Below are 17,034 nucleotides of genomic sequence, written 5' to 3'. Positions count from 1 at the left end.
TACTTGTTGCAGGTAAAATGCTAGTTGTGTACTTTTTGCAGGTAAAATGCTAGTTGTGTACTTTTTGCAGGTAAATTGCAAGGTGTGTACTTTTTTCAGGTAAAATTTTAAGTGTGTACGTTTTGCAGGTAAAACGCTAGGTGTGTAGTTTTTGAAGGTAAAATGCTAGGTGTTTATTTTTTGCAGGTAAAGTTCTAGGTGTGTACATTGTGCAGGTAAAATGCTAGGTGTGTGGTTTTTGCAGGTAAAATGCTAGGTTTGTACATTTTGAAGGTAAAGTGCTAGTTGTGTACTTTTTGCAGGTAAAATGCTAGTTGTGTACTTTTTGCAGGTAAAATGCTAGTTGTGTACTTTTTGCAGGTAAAATTCTAGTTGTGTACTTTTTGCTGGTGAAATGCAAGGTGTGTACTTTTTGAAGGTAAAATGCTAGGTGTTTACTTTTGGCAGGTAAAATTCTAGGTGTGTACTTTGTGCAGGTAAAATGCTAGGTGTATACATTTTGAAGGTAAAATGCTAGTTATGTACTTTTTACAGGTAAAATTCTAGTTGTGTACTTTTAGCAGGTAAAATGTAAGATGTGTACTTTTTGCAGGTAAAATACTAGGTGTGTACATTTTGCAGGTAAAATGCTAGTTGTGTACTTTTTTCAGGTACAATTTTAAGTGTGTACTTTTTACAGGTACAATGCAAGGTGTGTACTTTTTGCAGGTAAAATGCTAGGGGTGTACTTTTTACAGGTAAAATGCCCGTTGTGTACTTTTTTCAGTTCAAATTTAAAGTGTGTACTTTTTGCAGGTAAAATGCCAGGTGAATATGTAGCCTGTATGTTACTTAAGTAAAGCACTGTACAAGTATTAAGTAAACAATGAATTATATAACTGGGCTAGATGAGAACAAACTAAATTCAGCTCTAGGAATGGAGAGTAATGAAGACAGGTTTTAAGTTTAAATGGTACCAAATTATATTAAAGAATTATAGGAAAAATAAACAACAAAAAGACATGTAAATTCGAATGGCCATTCACATTTTTAACATAAATTACAGAACGTTCAATATTTACAATGTGATACAGTACTTGATTCAGTCCTTGTTTTTACCAAGAATGGTATAGGCGCAACACGACAGTTCATTAAACGACCTCGCAAAGTCCACGTTGTGGTGGCCGTGTCCAGAGGGGTTTTAGTGAAGGTAACGGCTAAATGTGAAAGTTCAGGGAGGACAGAAATGAACTTGTTGTGTTATGAAAAACCAAAGGGAAAAAACAGAGCGGCTGCTGAGGAGCCTCCTACCCGCCCGGCTCGGTTGGGTGGATTCAGTTCGGTTGGTTCGGTTCCAGGCATAAAGCTTCAGGCTCTAGTTCAGGCTCTAACTCGCCATCCAACATGTCCTGTACAACAAGGGCAGCACCAGGCAATTTTCCAGTGCACGCACACAAAATACATTCAGATACTAAATACTAAATAATACTACTGTATTCAAATAGCAAGCATATTTCTTAATATTGTACAATAATTTATGAATCCAATTAGAATAAATAATATAATAATTTTTATATCAAAATATTAATTCTCTAATATCAAAATCTACCAATTGCAACCACAAATAAAGTGCATGGCAGACAGTGGTTGACTGGACTGCATCATAAAATGCATAGATGTTACATTTCTTACATATACTGTGCATTACATACAGATTTGAATTGGTTATTGAGTTGTTTTTTTTCTATCAAGTAGTTCAAGTCAGTCAAACAATGTTTATCGTTTATGATTTATTTTTTTTTTATTTCAGGCAAGACTTTAAATCGTTTCTGTCATAGACTAATAAACATTGTTAATAATATTAATACTGTCTTTCTATATAGCACTTTACATTTTAAAAAACATTTCAAAATGCTCAAGTTATTCTTTGTAAGGTGATCCGTATTGTTTTTGTTTTATTTAAGTTTAGGTATAGCTCGGTTGGTAGAGTGGCCGTGCCAGCAACTTGAGGGTTGCAGGTTCGATTCCCGCTCCCGCCATCCTAGTCACTGCCGTTGTGTCCTTGGGCAAGACACTTTACCCACCTGCTCCCAGTGCCACCCACACTGCTTTAAATGTAACTTAGATATTGGGTTTCACTAAGTAAAGCGCTTTGAGTCACTAGAGAAAAGCGCTATATAAATATAATTCACAATTGGATGCATAGCATTGACAAGCATCAAACAATTAACACAACCCAGAAACAAATCAGACAATTGTTGAGAGTGCTAACGTTCCATTCAGTTGACTATATTCAAAGAAACAAATCAGACAATTGTTGAGAGTGCTAACGTTCCATTCAGTTGACTATATTCAAAGAAACAAATCAGACAATTGTTGAGAGTGCTAACGTTCCATTCAGTTGACTATATTCAAAGAAACAGACATATAAGTAGATGCTAACAGCTCCATTCAAAATGAATGTAGCGGCTAAGCTACACAGATGCAACTCACCAATTCCGCAGATAAATCCCACTTAAACACTCTCGCACGGCTTCAGTAGTTGGCTCCTGCAGTTCGACATTATTACATTTCAGTTAAAAGCTTAAGTTAGTAATTAGTGTCAAAAGCGAGTCACATACCTGCGGCAACGTCCCTCTCGCTCTTCCTGGATTTTATGCTTCCCGCCATAGGTCACGTGACCGCGTGACGCAATGACGCACGAGCTCATGTGACCGCGTGACGTAATGACGCACGCAAAGACACGAAAATAAATAGGATATTTAAGTAAAATGATATTTAAATAGTAATATATTTAATTAGAAATAATATTTGAGAGGATATTTAAATACAATTATTTAAATAGGAAGATTTAATTACAAAGAACATTCAATGGGGTTTTAAAAGGATATTTAAATGAGGATATTTTATGGGGTTTTGTCACCCAGGTTACATGTACTTTTCGCAGGTACAATGCTAGGTGTGTACTTTTTGCAGGTAAAATACTAGGTGTGTACTTTTTGCAGGTAAAATACTAGTTGTGTACTTTTTGCAGATACAATTCTAGGTGTGGACTTTTTGCAAGTAAAATGCGAGGTGTGTACTTTTTGCACTTAAAATTCTAGGTGTGTGCTTTTTGCAGGTAAAATGCAAGGTGTGTACTTTTTTCAGATAAATTTTCAAGTGTGTAATTTTTGCAGGTAAAATACTAGGTGTGTACTTTTTGCAGATACAATTCTAGGTGTGGACGTTTTGCAAGTAAAACGAGGTGTGTACTTTTTGCACTTAAAATTTTAGGTGTGTGCTTTTTGCAGGTAAAATGCAAGGTGTGTACTTTTTTCAGGTAAAATGCTAGGTGTGTACTTTTTGCAGGTAAAATACTAGGTGTGTACTTTTTGCAGATACAATTCTAGGTGTGTACTTTTTGCAAGTAAAATGCGAGGTTTGTACTTTTTGCACTTAAAATTTTAGGTGTGTGCTTTTTGCAGGTAAAATGCTAGTTGTGTACTTTTTTCAGTTAAATTTTCAAGTGTGTACTTTTTGCAGGTAAAATACTAGGTGTGTACTTTTTGCAGATACAATTCTAGGTGTGGACTTTTTGCAAGTAAAATGCGAGGTGTGTACTTTTTGCACTTAAAATTTTAGGTGTGTGCTTTTTGCAGGTAAAATGCAAGGTGTGTACTTTTTTCAGATACATTTTCAAGTGTGTACTTTTTGCAGGTAAAATACTAGGTGTGTACTTTTTGCAGGTAAAATACTAGGTGTGTACTTTTTGCAGATACAATTCTAGGTGTGGACTTTTTGCAAGTAAAATGCAAGGTGTGTACTTTTTGCACTTAAAATTCTAGGTGTGTGCTTTTTGCAGGTAAAATGCTAGTTGTGTACTTTTTTTCAGTTAAATTTTCATGTGTGTACTTTTTGCAGGTAAAATACTAGGTGTGTACTTTTTGCAGATACAATTCTAGGTGTGGACTTTTTGCAAGTAAAATGCGAGGTGTGTACTTTTTGCACTTAAAATTCTAGGTGTGTGCTTTTTGCAGGTAAAATGCTAGTTGTGTACTTTTTTCAGTTAAATTTTCAAGTGTGTACTTTTTGCAGGTAAAATACTAGGTGTGTACTTTTTGCCGGTAAAATTCCAGGTGTGTACTTTTTACAGATAAAATGCAAGGTGTTTATTTTTCGCAGGTAAAATGTATGAATGTACTTAGTGAAGTAATATAATTATTTATGTACATTTTATCTATAAATGTACTTAGTGTAGTGATATACATTTTTTATGTACATGAAGTCTATGAATGTAGTTAGTGTAGTAATGGAAGTATTTATGTACATGACATCTATTAATGTACTTAGTGTAGTAATAGAAATATTTATGGACATGGAATATATAAATGTACTTAGTGTAGTAATGGAAGTATTTATGTACACAAAATATATAAATGTACTTAGTTTAGTAATATAATTATTTGTGTACATGAAATCTTTAAATGTACTTAGAGTAGTGATATACATCTATAAATATACTTAGTGTAGTAATGGAAGTATTTATGTACATTAAATCTATAAATGTACTTAGTGTAATTATATAATTATTTATGTACATGAAATATATAAATGTACTTATTGTAGTGATATAATTATTTTTGTACATTTGATATATAAATGTACTTAGGTGAGTAATAGCAGTATTTACTGTATGTACATGACATATATAAATGTACTTAGTGTAGTAATGAAAGTATTTATGTACACAAAATATATAAATGTAATTAGTGAAGTAACATAATTATTTATGTACAGTTAATCTATAAATGTACTTAGTGTAGTGATATACATCTATAAACGTACTTAGTGTAGTAATAGAAGTATTTATGTACATGAAATATATAAATGTACTTAGTGTAGTAATGGAAGTATTTATGGATGTGAAATATATAAATATACTTAGTGGAATAGTAGAAGTATTCATGTACGTGAGATCTATAAATATACGTAGTGGAATAAGACAAATATTTAAATTACATGAAATCAATAAATGTACTTAGTGGAGTAATCGAAGTATTTCTGTACATGAAATCTATAAATGTATTTAGTGTAGTAATAAAAGTACTTATGTTCTATTATTTGTCTTAAATTGGAGTAAATACAAGCGGAAGAAAAATGAATTTACTTTTTGCAGGTAAAATGCTAGGTGTGTACTGTTTGCAGGTAAAATGCTCAGTGTGTACTTTTTGCAGGTAAAATGCTAGTTGTGTACTTTTTGAAGGTAAAATTTTAAGTGTGTACTGTTTGCAGGTAAAATGCTAGGTGTGTACTTTTTGCAGGTAAAATGCTCAGTGTGTACTTTTTGTAGGTAAAGTGCTAGGATTGGAGTTTTTGCAGGTAAAATGCCAGGTGTGTACTTTTTGCAGGTAAAATGCTAGTTGTGTACTTTTTTCAGGTAAAATTTTAAGTGTGTACTGTTTGCAGGTAAAATGCTAGGTGTGTACTTTTTGCAGGTAAAATGCTCAGTGTGTACTTTTTTCAGGTAAAATTTTAAGTGTGTACTGTTTGCAGGTAAAATGGTAGGTGTGTACTTTTTGCAGGTAAAGTACAAAGTGTGTACTTAGTTCAGGTAAAATTTTAAGTTTGTACTTTTTGGAGGTAAAATGTTAGGTATGTACTGTTTTCAGGTAAAATGCTAGGTGTGTACTTTTTGAAGGTAAAATGCTAGGTGTGTACTTTTTGAAGGTAAAATGCTAGTTGTGTACTTTTTTCAGGTAAAATTTTAAGTGTGTACTGTTTGCAGGTAAAATGCTAGGTGTGTACTTTTTGCAGGTAAAATGCTCAGTGTGTACTTTTTGCAGGTAAAATGCCAGGTGTGTACTTTTTGCAGGTAAAATGCTAGGTGTGGACTTTTTGAAGGTAAAATGCTAGTTGTGTACTTTTTTCAGGTAAAATTTTAAGTGTGTACTGTTTGCAGGTAAAATGCTAGGTGTGTACTTTTTGCAGGTAAAATTTTAAGTGTGTACTGTTTGCAGGTAAAATGCTCAGTGTGTACTTTTTGTAGGTAAAGTGCTAGGAGTGGAGTTTTTGCAGGTAAAATGCCAGGTGTGTACTTTTTGCAGGTAAAATACAAAGTGTGTACTTAGTTCAGGTAAAATCTTAAGTTTGTACTTTTTGGAGGTAAAATGCTAGGTGTGTACTTTTTGCAGGTAAAATGCTAGGCGTGGACTTTTCGCAGGTAAAAAGCAAGGTGTGTACTTTTTGCAGGTAAAATGCCAGGTGTGTACTTTTTGCAGGTAAAATACAAAGTGTGTACTTAGTTCAGGTAAAATTTTAAGTTTGTACTTTTCGCAGGTAAAATGCTTGGTGTGTACATTTTTAAGGTAAAATGCTAGGTGTGTACTTTTTACAGGTGTGAATTTTTTCTAACAGGTGACAGGTAAATGTCAAAGCATTGGTCTCACTCCCGCAAAATGTGCACGTGAGCTTCACATGTGTGTGCGTTTGAATCCCGCAGAAGGAAGAAGGGTCTTACTTGAATCCCGCAGAAGAAGAAGGGTCTTAGAGCGTTGTCATGTTCCCAGGAAGGACTTCCTGAAGGAGATGAAGATCATGTCTGGCCTGAAGGACCCCAACATTGTCCGCCTGCTGGCCGTGTGCGTCCACAGCGATCCCCTCTGCATGATCACAGAGTACATGGAGAACGGCGACCTCAACCAGTTTTTGTCCCGTCACCAGCCGGAGGGTCAGCTGGCGGCACTCAGCAACGCACCAACGGTCAGGTGAGACATCACCTGTGTGGGTGTGGCGGTCCTAGGCTGGTGTTGTTACACATGGTATGCGGTGGTGAGGCCGGTGGGATGTACTGCCAAATTCTCTATTGGTCGAGAAATGACATCCAATTCACGAGTCTCTGCTCTGGACATCGCCTGTCTTTGAAGCTCCTCCTCCCTCTCACCCCCCACCCCCAATGCAGTTTCAGCAACCTGTGCCACATGGCGGCTCAGATAGCGTCTGGCATGAAGTACCTGTCCGGTCTCAAGCTGGTGCACCGAGACTTGGCCACACGGAACTGTCTGGTGGGCACCAAGTTCACCATCAAGATCGCGGACTTTGGCATGAGCAGGAACTTGTACAGCGGGGACTATTATCGCATCCAAGGACGAGCCGTGCTGCCCATTCGCTGGATGTCCTGGGAGAGCATCTTGCTGGTGAGGACTCGCAAAGTCACTACAGACTGCACCATCACAAGTCACCATCTTGTCAGTTACACTGCACCATCACGGATTGAGGGATGTGGACACAAGTCACCATCCTGTCAGTTAGACCGCACAATTACTTAGACAGGGGTGTGGACACAAGTCACCCTCCTGTCAGTTAGACTGCACCGTCACTTAGAGAGGTGTGTGGACACAAGTCACCATCCTGTCAGTTAGACTGCACCATTACTGAGAGAGGGGTGTGGACACAAGTCACCATCCTGTCAGTTAAACTGCACCATCACTTAGAGAGGTGTGTGGACACAAGTCACCATCCTGTCAGTTAGACTGCACTGTCACTTAGAGAGGTGTGTGGACACAAGTCACCATCCTGTCAGTTAGACTGCACCATCACTTAGAGAGGGGTGTGGACACAAGTCACCATCCTGTCAGTTAGACTGCACCATCACTTAGAGAGGGGTGATGACACAAGTCACCATCCTGTCAGCTCAACAGGATGTGAATAAATATAATATATGACTTGATCAGTACATATTTAATATAATAAATGAACATATTTAATCTAATATAATAAATGACTTGATGAGTACATATTTAATATAATAAATGTACATATTTAATCTAATAATAATAAATGACTTGAGTACATATTTAGTATAATATTAATAATAAATGACTTGATGAGTACATATTTAGTATAATAAATATAATAAATGACTTGATGAGTACATATTTAGTATAATAATAATAAATGACTTGAGTACATATTTAGTACAATAATAATAAGAAAAATTGACTTGATGAGTACATATTTAGTATATTAATAATAAATGACTTGATGAGTACATATTTAGTATAATAAGTGTAATAAATGACTTGAGTAGATATTTAGTATAATACATGTACATATTTAGTATAATAATAATAAATGACTTGATGAGTACATATTTAATATAATAAATGTATATATTTGGTATAATAATAATAATAAATGACTTGATGAGTGCATATTTAGTATAATAAACGTACATGTTTAGTATGATAAAAATAAATGACTTAAGTACATATTTAGTATAATAAGTATAATAAATGACTTGAGTACATATTTAGTATAATAAGTATAATAAATTACTTAATGAGTGCATGTTTAGTATAATAAATGTACATATTTAGTATAATAATAATAATAAATGACTTGATGAGTACATATTTAGTATTATAATAAGAACATTTGACTTGATGAGTACATATTTAGTATAGTAATAATAAATGACTTGATGTGTACATATTTAGTATAATACATTTACATATTTAGTACAATAGTAATAATACATGACTTGATTAGTACATATTTAGTATAATAAGTATAATAAATGACTTGATGAGTAGATATTTAGTATAATACATGTACATATTTAGTATAATAATAATAAATGACTTGATGAGTACATATTTAGTATAATAAACGTACATGTTTAGTATGATAATAATAAATGACTTAAGTACATATTTAGTATAATAAGTATAATAAATGACTTGATTACATATTTAGTATAATAAGTATAATAAATTACTTAATTAGTGCATGTTAAGTATAATAAATGTACATATTTAGTATAATAATAATAAATGACTTGATGAGTACATATTTAGTATAATAAATGTGTATATTTGGTATAATAATAATAAATGACTTGATGAGTACATATTTAGTATAATAAACGTACATGTTTAGTATGATAATAATAAATGACTTAAGTACATATAAGTATAATAAATGACTTGATTACATATTTAGTATAATAAGTATAATAAATTACTTAATTAGTGCATGTTAAGTATAATAAATGTACATATTTAGTATAATAATAATAAATGACTTGAGTACATATTTAGAATTATAATAAGAAAAATTTACTTGATGAGTACATATTTAGTATAATAATAATAAATGACTTGATGAGTACATATTTAGTATAATAAATTTACATATTTAGTACAATAGTAATAATAAATGACTTGATTAGTACATATTTAGTATAATAAGTATAATAAATGACTTGATGAGTACATATTTAGCATAATACATGTACATATTTAGTATAATAATAATAATAGACTTGATGAGTACATATTTAGTATAATAAATGTGTATATTTGGTATAATAATAATAAATGACTTGAGTACATATTTAGTATAATAAACGTACATGTTTAGTATGATAATAATAAATGACTTAAGTACATATTTAGTATAATAAGTATAATAAATGACTTGATGAGTACATATTTAGTATAATAAGTATAATAAATTACTTAATGAGTGGATGTTTAGTATAATAAATGTACATATTTAGTATAATAATAATAATAATAAATGACTTCAGTACATATTTAGTATTATAATAATAAGAAAATTTGACTTGATGAGTACATATTTAGTATAATAATAAATGACTTGATGAGTACATATTTAGTATAATAAATTTACATATTTAGTACAATAGTAGAAAAAAATGACTTGATTAGTACATATTTAGTATAATAAGTATAATAAATGACTTGATGAGTACATATTTAGTATAATACATGTACATATTTAGTATAATAATAATAATAGACTTGATGAGTACATATTTAGTATAATAAATGTGTATATTTGGTATAATAATAATAAATGACTTGATGAGTACATATTTAGTATAATAAACGTACATGTTCAGTATGATAATAATAAATGACTTAAGTACACATTTAGTATAATAAGTATAATAAATGACTTGATGAGTACATATTTAGTATAATAAGTATAATAAATTACTTAATGAGTACATGTTTAGTATAATAAATGTACATATTTAGTATAATAATAATAATAAATGACTTGAGTACATATTAAGTATAATAAATGTACATATTCAGTATAAAAATAATAATAAATGACTTGATAAGTACATATTTAGTATAATAAATGTAGATATTTAGTATAAAAAATGTAAATATTTAGTATTATAAATGTACATATTTAGTATAACAATAATAATAAATGACTTGATGAGTACATATTTAGTATAATAAATGTACATATTTAGTATAATAAATGGAGATATTTAGTATAATAAATGAAGATATTTAGTATAATAAATGGAGATATTTAGTATAATAAATGGAGATATTTAGTATAATAAATGGAGATATTTAGTATAATAAATGGAGATATTTAGTATAATGAATGTAGATATTTAGTATAATGAATGTAGATAATTAGTATAATAAATGAAGATATTTAGTATAATAAATGTAGATATTTAGTATAATAAATGTAGATATTTAGTATAGTAATTGGAGATATTTAGTATAGTAAATGTAGATGATTGTGCAGGGCAAGTTCACCACGGCGAGTGACGTGTGGGCGTTTGCGGTGACGCTGTGGGAAGTGTTGATGCTGTGCAAGGAGCAGCCTTACTCGCAACTCACAGACGAACAAGTCGTGGAAAACACGGGCGAGTTCTTCCGAGATCACAAAAGACAGGTGAGCCTCCGAACCCTCAAAAACTACAAATCTAATATTTCATGTCCCAACTTTATCAAATGACTTTATAAGTAAATATTTATTATATCGACTTTATTAAATTACTTTATAAGTAAATATTGAGTATTTTTTTACTTCTTTAAATGACATAATTAATGATTATATATGTTTACTTTCATTAAGTGACTTTATAAATAATTATTTAGTATTTTAACTTAATTAAATGACTTTATAAGTAAATATTTAGTATTTTTTACTTTTTTAAATGACATAAATAATGATAAAATATGTTTACCTTTATTATAGGACTTTATAAATAATTATTTAGTATTTTAACTTTATTAAATAACTTTATAAGTAAATATTTAATATATTTACTTCATTAAATGACTTTATTAAAAAATATTTAGTATTTTAACTTCATTAACTGACTTTATAAGTAAATATATAGTATTTTCAACTTTATTAAATTACATAAATAATTTGTTTACCTTTATCATATGACTTTATAATAATTATGTATAATTCTAACTTTATTAAATGACTTTGTAAGTAAATAATTAGTGTTTTTAACTTAATTAATTGACGTTATAAATATATTTACCTTTATTAAATGACTTTTTAAATAATGATTTAATATGTTTACCTTTATTAAATGGCAATATAAATAACTGTTCAGTATTTTAAGTTTTTTAAATGTCTTTATAAGTAAATACTTAATATATTTACTTCATTAAATGACTTTATAAATAATTATTTAGTATTTTAACTTCATTAACTGACTTTATAAGTGAATATTTAGTATTTTCGACTTTATTAAATTACATCATATGACTTTAAAATTATGTATAATTTTAACTTTATTAAATGACTTTGTAAGTAAATAATTAGTGTTTTTAACTTCATTAATTGACGTTATAAATATATTTACATTTATTAAATGACTTTATAAATAATGATTTAATATGTTTAACTTTATTAAATGGCAATATAAATAACTGTTCAGTATTTTAAGTTTTTTAAATGTCTTTATAAGTGAATATTTAGTGTTTTTTTATTTCATTAAATTACACAAATTATAATTTAATATGTTTGCCTTTATTAAATGACTTAATAAATAATTATTTAATATTTTGACTTTGTTAAATAACTTAATATTTCATATTTTGTAACTTCACTAAATTACTTTATAAATAATTATTTCATATATTGGCCTTTATTAAATGACTTAATAAATAATTATTAAATATGTTTACCGTTATTAAATGATAATATAAATATTTTTTTTCTATTTTAACTACATTGAATAGCATAAATGATTATATTTTATGTTTACTTTTAATAAATGACTATACAAATAAATGTTTCGTATTTTAACTTTACTAAATAACTTTATAATTAAATACTTAGTATTTTATCTTCATTGAATTACATAAATAATAATTTAATATGTTTAACTTTGTTAATTGACTTTATAGATAATTATTGCATATGTTTACTTTTACTAAATGACAATATAAGTAATTATTTAGTATTTGAACTTTATTACATGAATTTAAAAGTACATATTTGGTATTTTTAACATCATTAAATGACATAAAACATATTTGACATGTTTATCTTTAATAGATTACTTTATAAATAATTAACATTTTTACTTTATTATATGACTTTATAAGTAAATAATTAGTATTTTTAACTTAATTAAATAACAAATAATTATTCAATATTTTAACCTTTATTAAATAACTTTATAAGTAATTAATTAGTACTTCAACTTTGTTATATGACTTTATAAGTAAATATTTCGCATTTTTAACTTCATTAAATGACATACATGTGACAATCTGTCACTTAATTTCTGATAGTTTTTTGTGTTTTGTACTTTATTTCCCGTTCAGTGCTCTTATTTTGTTATACTTCCTGTTTACTCCGCTGAGCACTGTTTTTGTCACACTCGCCGTAGATTGGCAGCGGTCCTCAGCTGCTGTCAATCAACATAGGTCTATTTATGTTTCACTCGAGCACTCCTCAGTGCTGGAAGTTAAAACCATGTTGGGAACATCTCCATGCAAGACTGCTTTCTGTTTATATCTTTTACTTTGATGAAATTAAAATCATCTTACCTGCTTTCTGCTCTCCTGGATTCTTGCATACTTGAGGTCACACAACTGCAGCCATGCGAAGTCCTAACGGTAATGGACCTCCCCCTCAAGGAACAGATACCAGATGTTCCCTGGAAAAGAAAAATGGAAAAAAAGTCCACAAAGTAAGGGAGGGTGCAGGGAGGATTTGGTGGAGGGTTGCCAAACCTCGTGTCCCCGCAGCCAGCGAGGGAAAGTCAGGTGGCATCACTGGCCGAAAAAGATGAGAGTGCGTCCCGCGAGGAGAACGCCCAGGGCACGGCCACATCCGCGGCCGACGTAGAGGCGGGCGCGCTGAAGCAGGCCGGGAAGGAGCAGACGTCATCGGCGGCGTGAAAACCGCAGGCTTCATCGGCGGCGTGAAAGCGGCAGATGAAGAAGCCGGGCGAGGAGAAGCAAATGCCGGCCGAGGAGCAGCATATGCCGGCATTGGAGCAGGCGGCGACGATGACGACAATGATGATGGCGTGGATGACAGCGGCATGGAAGTAGCAGGTGTCATCGGCGGCGTGGATGAGGACAGCGGCGTGTGCTCAGCTGCACCACCGCGAGTAGTGGCAGGCGTCATCGGCGGCGTGGAAGCGACAGATGAAGATGCCGGGCGAGGAGCAGCAGATGCCGGCCGAGGAGTAGCAGATGCCGGCGGCGACAAAGCTTGGCGTTGTGCTGCTACTGGCGGCGTTGGAGCCGTGCGTAATGCCGGCGTTGGAGCCGGCGTTGGAGCTCGGCGTGGAGCCGGCGTCGGGGCTCGGCGTGGAGCCGGCGTCGGGGCTCGGCGTGGAGCCGGCGTCGGAGCTCGGCGTGGAGCCGGCGTCGGAGCTCGGCGTGGAGCCGGCGTCGGAGCTCGGCGTGGAGCCGGCGTCGGAGCTCGGCGTGGAGCCGGCGTCGGAGCTCGGCGTGGAGCCGGCGTTGGAGCTGTGCGAAAGCCCGCCAGGGACGTAGATGTCTCCGTGGAAGGAGACGCTGGCGAGGATGACAGCGGTGTGTGCCTGGCTGCACCGCTGTGTATAGTATGCCCCCTTCCACTAGGCGGCTGCCAGACGCCGTCCACACTAGCGGGAAGACGTGCCTCATCGTCGGAGTCTCCTGGTGCGAAAACCAGGGACGGGCGGGAGGGGGCCAGGAGGAGGGACGAAGACACGTCCCGCGCCGAGTCCCAGCAGGAGGACAAAAGAGACCTCACAGTGGTCTCCACTGGAGCCCTCGGCGAACCAGAAAAGAGAGCGGGAGCTGGCAGGAAGAGTAGCCTGGGAGCAACCGCTGGAGCAGGGAGAAGCAGCACAGTAGACGACGGGAAGGGTGGCAGCGGCGGGCGTGCCGGTCGGAGAACCGTAGCCGGCAGCGTTGCCGAGAGGAAGGATGGCGGCAGAGGACGCGCCGGTCGGAGAGCCGTAGCCGGTAGCGTTGTCGCGGGAAGAGGGTCCGCGTCTGTTGGCTGGGACCGCACAAACCTGGCCTTCAAGTCCTCCAGGAATTGTGCGGTCCAGAACGTCGGCTGAGGATTGCCGACAGGGATTCTCGCGAAGTTACAATTTTCTGGCTCGAAGTTACTGTTAGGACTTCGCATGGCTGCAGTTGTGTGACCTCAAGTCACTGAGGAGTGCTCGAGTGTAACATAAATAGACCTATGTTGATTGACAGCAGCTGAGGACCGCTGCCAATCAATGGCGAGTGTGACAAAAACAGTGCTCAGCGGAGTAAACAGGAAGTATAACAAAATAAGAGCACTGAACAGGAAATAAAGTACAAAACACGAAAAACTATCAGAAATTAAGTGACGGATTGTCACAATACATAATTATTTAATATGTTTAATTTTATTAAATGACAATATAAATAATTGTTTAGTATTTTTACTTTATAAAATGTCATTATAAGTAAATATTTAGTATTTTTAACTTCATTAAATGACATAAATAATTATATGATATGTTTATCTTTATTTAATGACTTTATAAATAATTATTTTGTATTTATCTTTATTAAATGTCTTTATAAGTGAATATTTCATATTTTTTACTTCATTAAATGACATAAATAAGTATTTAATATATTTACCTTTATTAAATGACTTTATAAATATTTAATGTTTTCCTTTATTAAATGACTTTTTAAATAATTAATTATTATGTCTACCTTTATTATATGACTTTATAATGATTTAGTATTTTATCTTCATTAAATGACATAAATAATTATTTTGTATGTTTACCATTATTAAATGAATTTATAAATAATTATTTAGTATTTTAACTTCATTAAATTACTTTATAATTATTTTGTATTTTTAACTTCAATAAACGACATAAACAATTATTTATGTTAACCTTCATTATATGACTTTATAAATAATTATTTAGTAGTTTACCTTTATTATACGACTTTATAAATAATTATTTAGTATTTTAACTTTATTAAATGACTTTGTAAGTAAATATTTAGTATTTTAACTTCATTAAACGACCTAAATAATTATTTTTTTATGTTTACCTTTATTATATGACTTTATAAATAATAATTTAGTATTTTAACTTCATTAAACGCCAAAAATAATTTTTTCATATGTTTACTTGTATTAAAATATTTTATAAATGATTATTTAGTATTTTATTAAATGACTTTATAAGTAAATATTTAGTATTTTTAACTTCATTGAATGACTTAAATAATTATTTATTATGTTTACCTTTAATATATGACATCACAGATAATTATTTAGTATTCTAACTTTAATAGATGACTTTATAAGTAAATATTTGGGTATTTCTAACTTCATTTAATTACTTTATAAGTAAATATTTGGTATTAAAAGAATGTTGTAAGTACGTATTTGTAAGATAACTTGTTAAAAGGATTTTGTGAATTGTGAATTATATTTATATAGCGCTTTTCTCAAGTGACTCAAAGCGCTTTACATAGTGACACCCGATATCTAAGTTACATTCAAACCAGTGTGGGTGGCACCGGGAACAGGTGGGTAAAGTGTCTTGCCCAAGGACACAATGGCAGTGACTAGGACGGCGCAAGCGGGAATCGAACCTGCAACTCTCAAGTTGCTGGCACGGCCGCTCTACCAACCGAGCAAATATTTGGTATTAAAAGGATGTTATAAATACATATTTAGGATGCCAACTTGATAAAAAAGGACTTTATGGAGAAAACAGGGTGAAAGCTATTTTGCCCACCTTGCAGATTTACCTGCCTCAGCCGATCCTGTGCCCGGACTCGCTCTACCAGGTGATGCTGGGCTGCTGGAGGAGGAACGCCAAGGAAAGACCATCCTTCCAGGAAATACACCGAGCCCTCCTACATATCTCATCTGACCTTACATCTTCCAGTCAAACTTAGTACATAACATATATATATATATACATATATATATATATATATATATATACAATGCATTCCTTTAACAGTGATCATTTTTGTAACGCACGATTAATGTTTTCGACTTGGCCCGTTCCGTAGCCTGAGGAAAAGCGTAACGTTGCCGTTAAACTTTTGACAAGAACAAGAAAGTTTGATCATATTACGCCTGTACTGTATATACCTTTATATACATATATACATACATATATACCTATACTGTATATACCTTTATATACATATATACATACATATATACCTATACTGTATATACCTTTATATACATATATACATACATATATACCTATACTGTATATACCTTTATATACATATATACATACATATATACCTATACTGTATATACCTTTATATACATATATACATACATATATACCTATACTGTATATACCTTTATATACATATATACATACATATATACCTATACTGGCTCACCTGCACTGGCTTCCTGTGCACTTAAGATGTGACTTTAAGGTTTTACTACTTACGTATAAAATACTACACGGTCTAGCTCCATCCTATCTTGCCGATTGTATTGTACCATATGTCCCGGCAAGAAATCTGCCTTCAAAAGACTCCGGCTTATTAGTGATTCCTAGAGCCCCAAAAAAAGTCTGCGGGCTATAGAGCGTTTTCCGTTCGGGCTCCAGTACTCTGGAATGCCCTCCCGGTAACAGTTCGAGATGCTACCTCAGTAGAAGCATTTAAGTCTCACCTTAAAACTCATCTGTATACTCTAGCCTTTAAATAGACCTCCTTTTTAGACCAGTTGATCTGCCGCTTCTTTTCTTTCTCCTATGTCCCCCCCTCC

The 17,034-nt window shown here is 32.8% G+C and overlaps 1 protein-coding gene and 1 long non-coding RNA gene across 2 annotated transcripts in view; one reads left to right on the top strand and one right to left on the bottom strand.

Moving 5' to 3' along the window:
• Positions 1–16,239, top strand: part of ddr2a (discoidin domain receptor tyrosine kinase 2a) — a 54,253-nt gene extending 38,014 nt beyond the window's left edge. Inside the window, 4 exon segments of the mRNA XM_061888833.1 lie at positions 6,528–6,725; positions 6,920–7,154; positions 10,546–10,695; positions 16,032–16,239. Of these exon segments, the coding sequence (XP_061744817.1) occupies positions 6,528–6,725; positions 6,920–7,154; positions 10,546–10,695; positions 16,032–16,187 (739 nt within the window). The 3' untranslated portion in view covers positions 16,188–16,239.
• On the bottom strand, positions 958–2,663 carry LOC133543920 (uncharacterized). Its single transcript, XR_009804559.1, has 3 exons — positions 2,601–2,663; positions 2,473–2,528; positions 958–1,388 (listed from the first exon to the last, which is right to left on the bottom strand). It is a non-coding gene; the product is annotated as an uncharacterized LOC133543920 (long non-coding RNA).
• Positions 16,240–17,034: the final 795 nt, after the last annotated feature.

Source organism: Nerophis ophidion, linkage group LG26 (assembly GCF_033978795.1).
Source record: "Nerophis ophidion isolate RoL-2023_Sa linkage group LG26, RoL_Noph_v1.0, whole genome shotgun sequence".
NCBI lineage: Eukaryota > Metazoa > Chordata > Actinopteri > Syngnathiformes > Syngnathidae > Nerophis > Nerophis ophidion.
The sequence above is the reverse complement of the archived record's forward strand: the minus strand, read 5'-3'. Positions and strand labels throughout refer to the sequence as shown.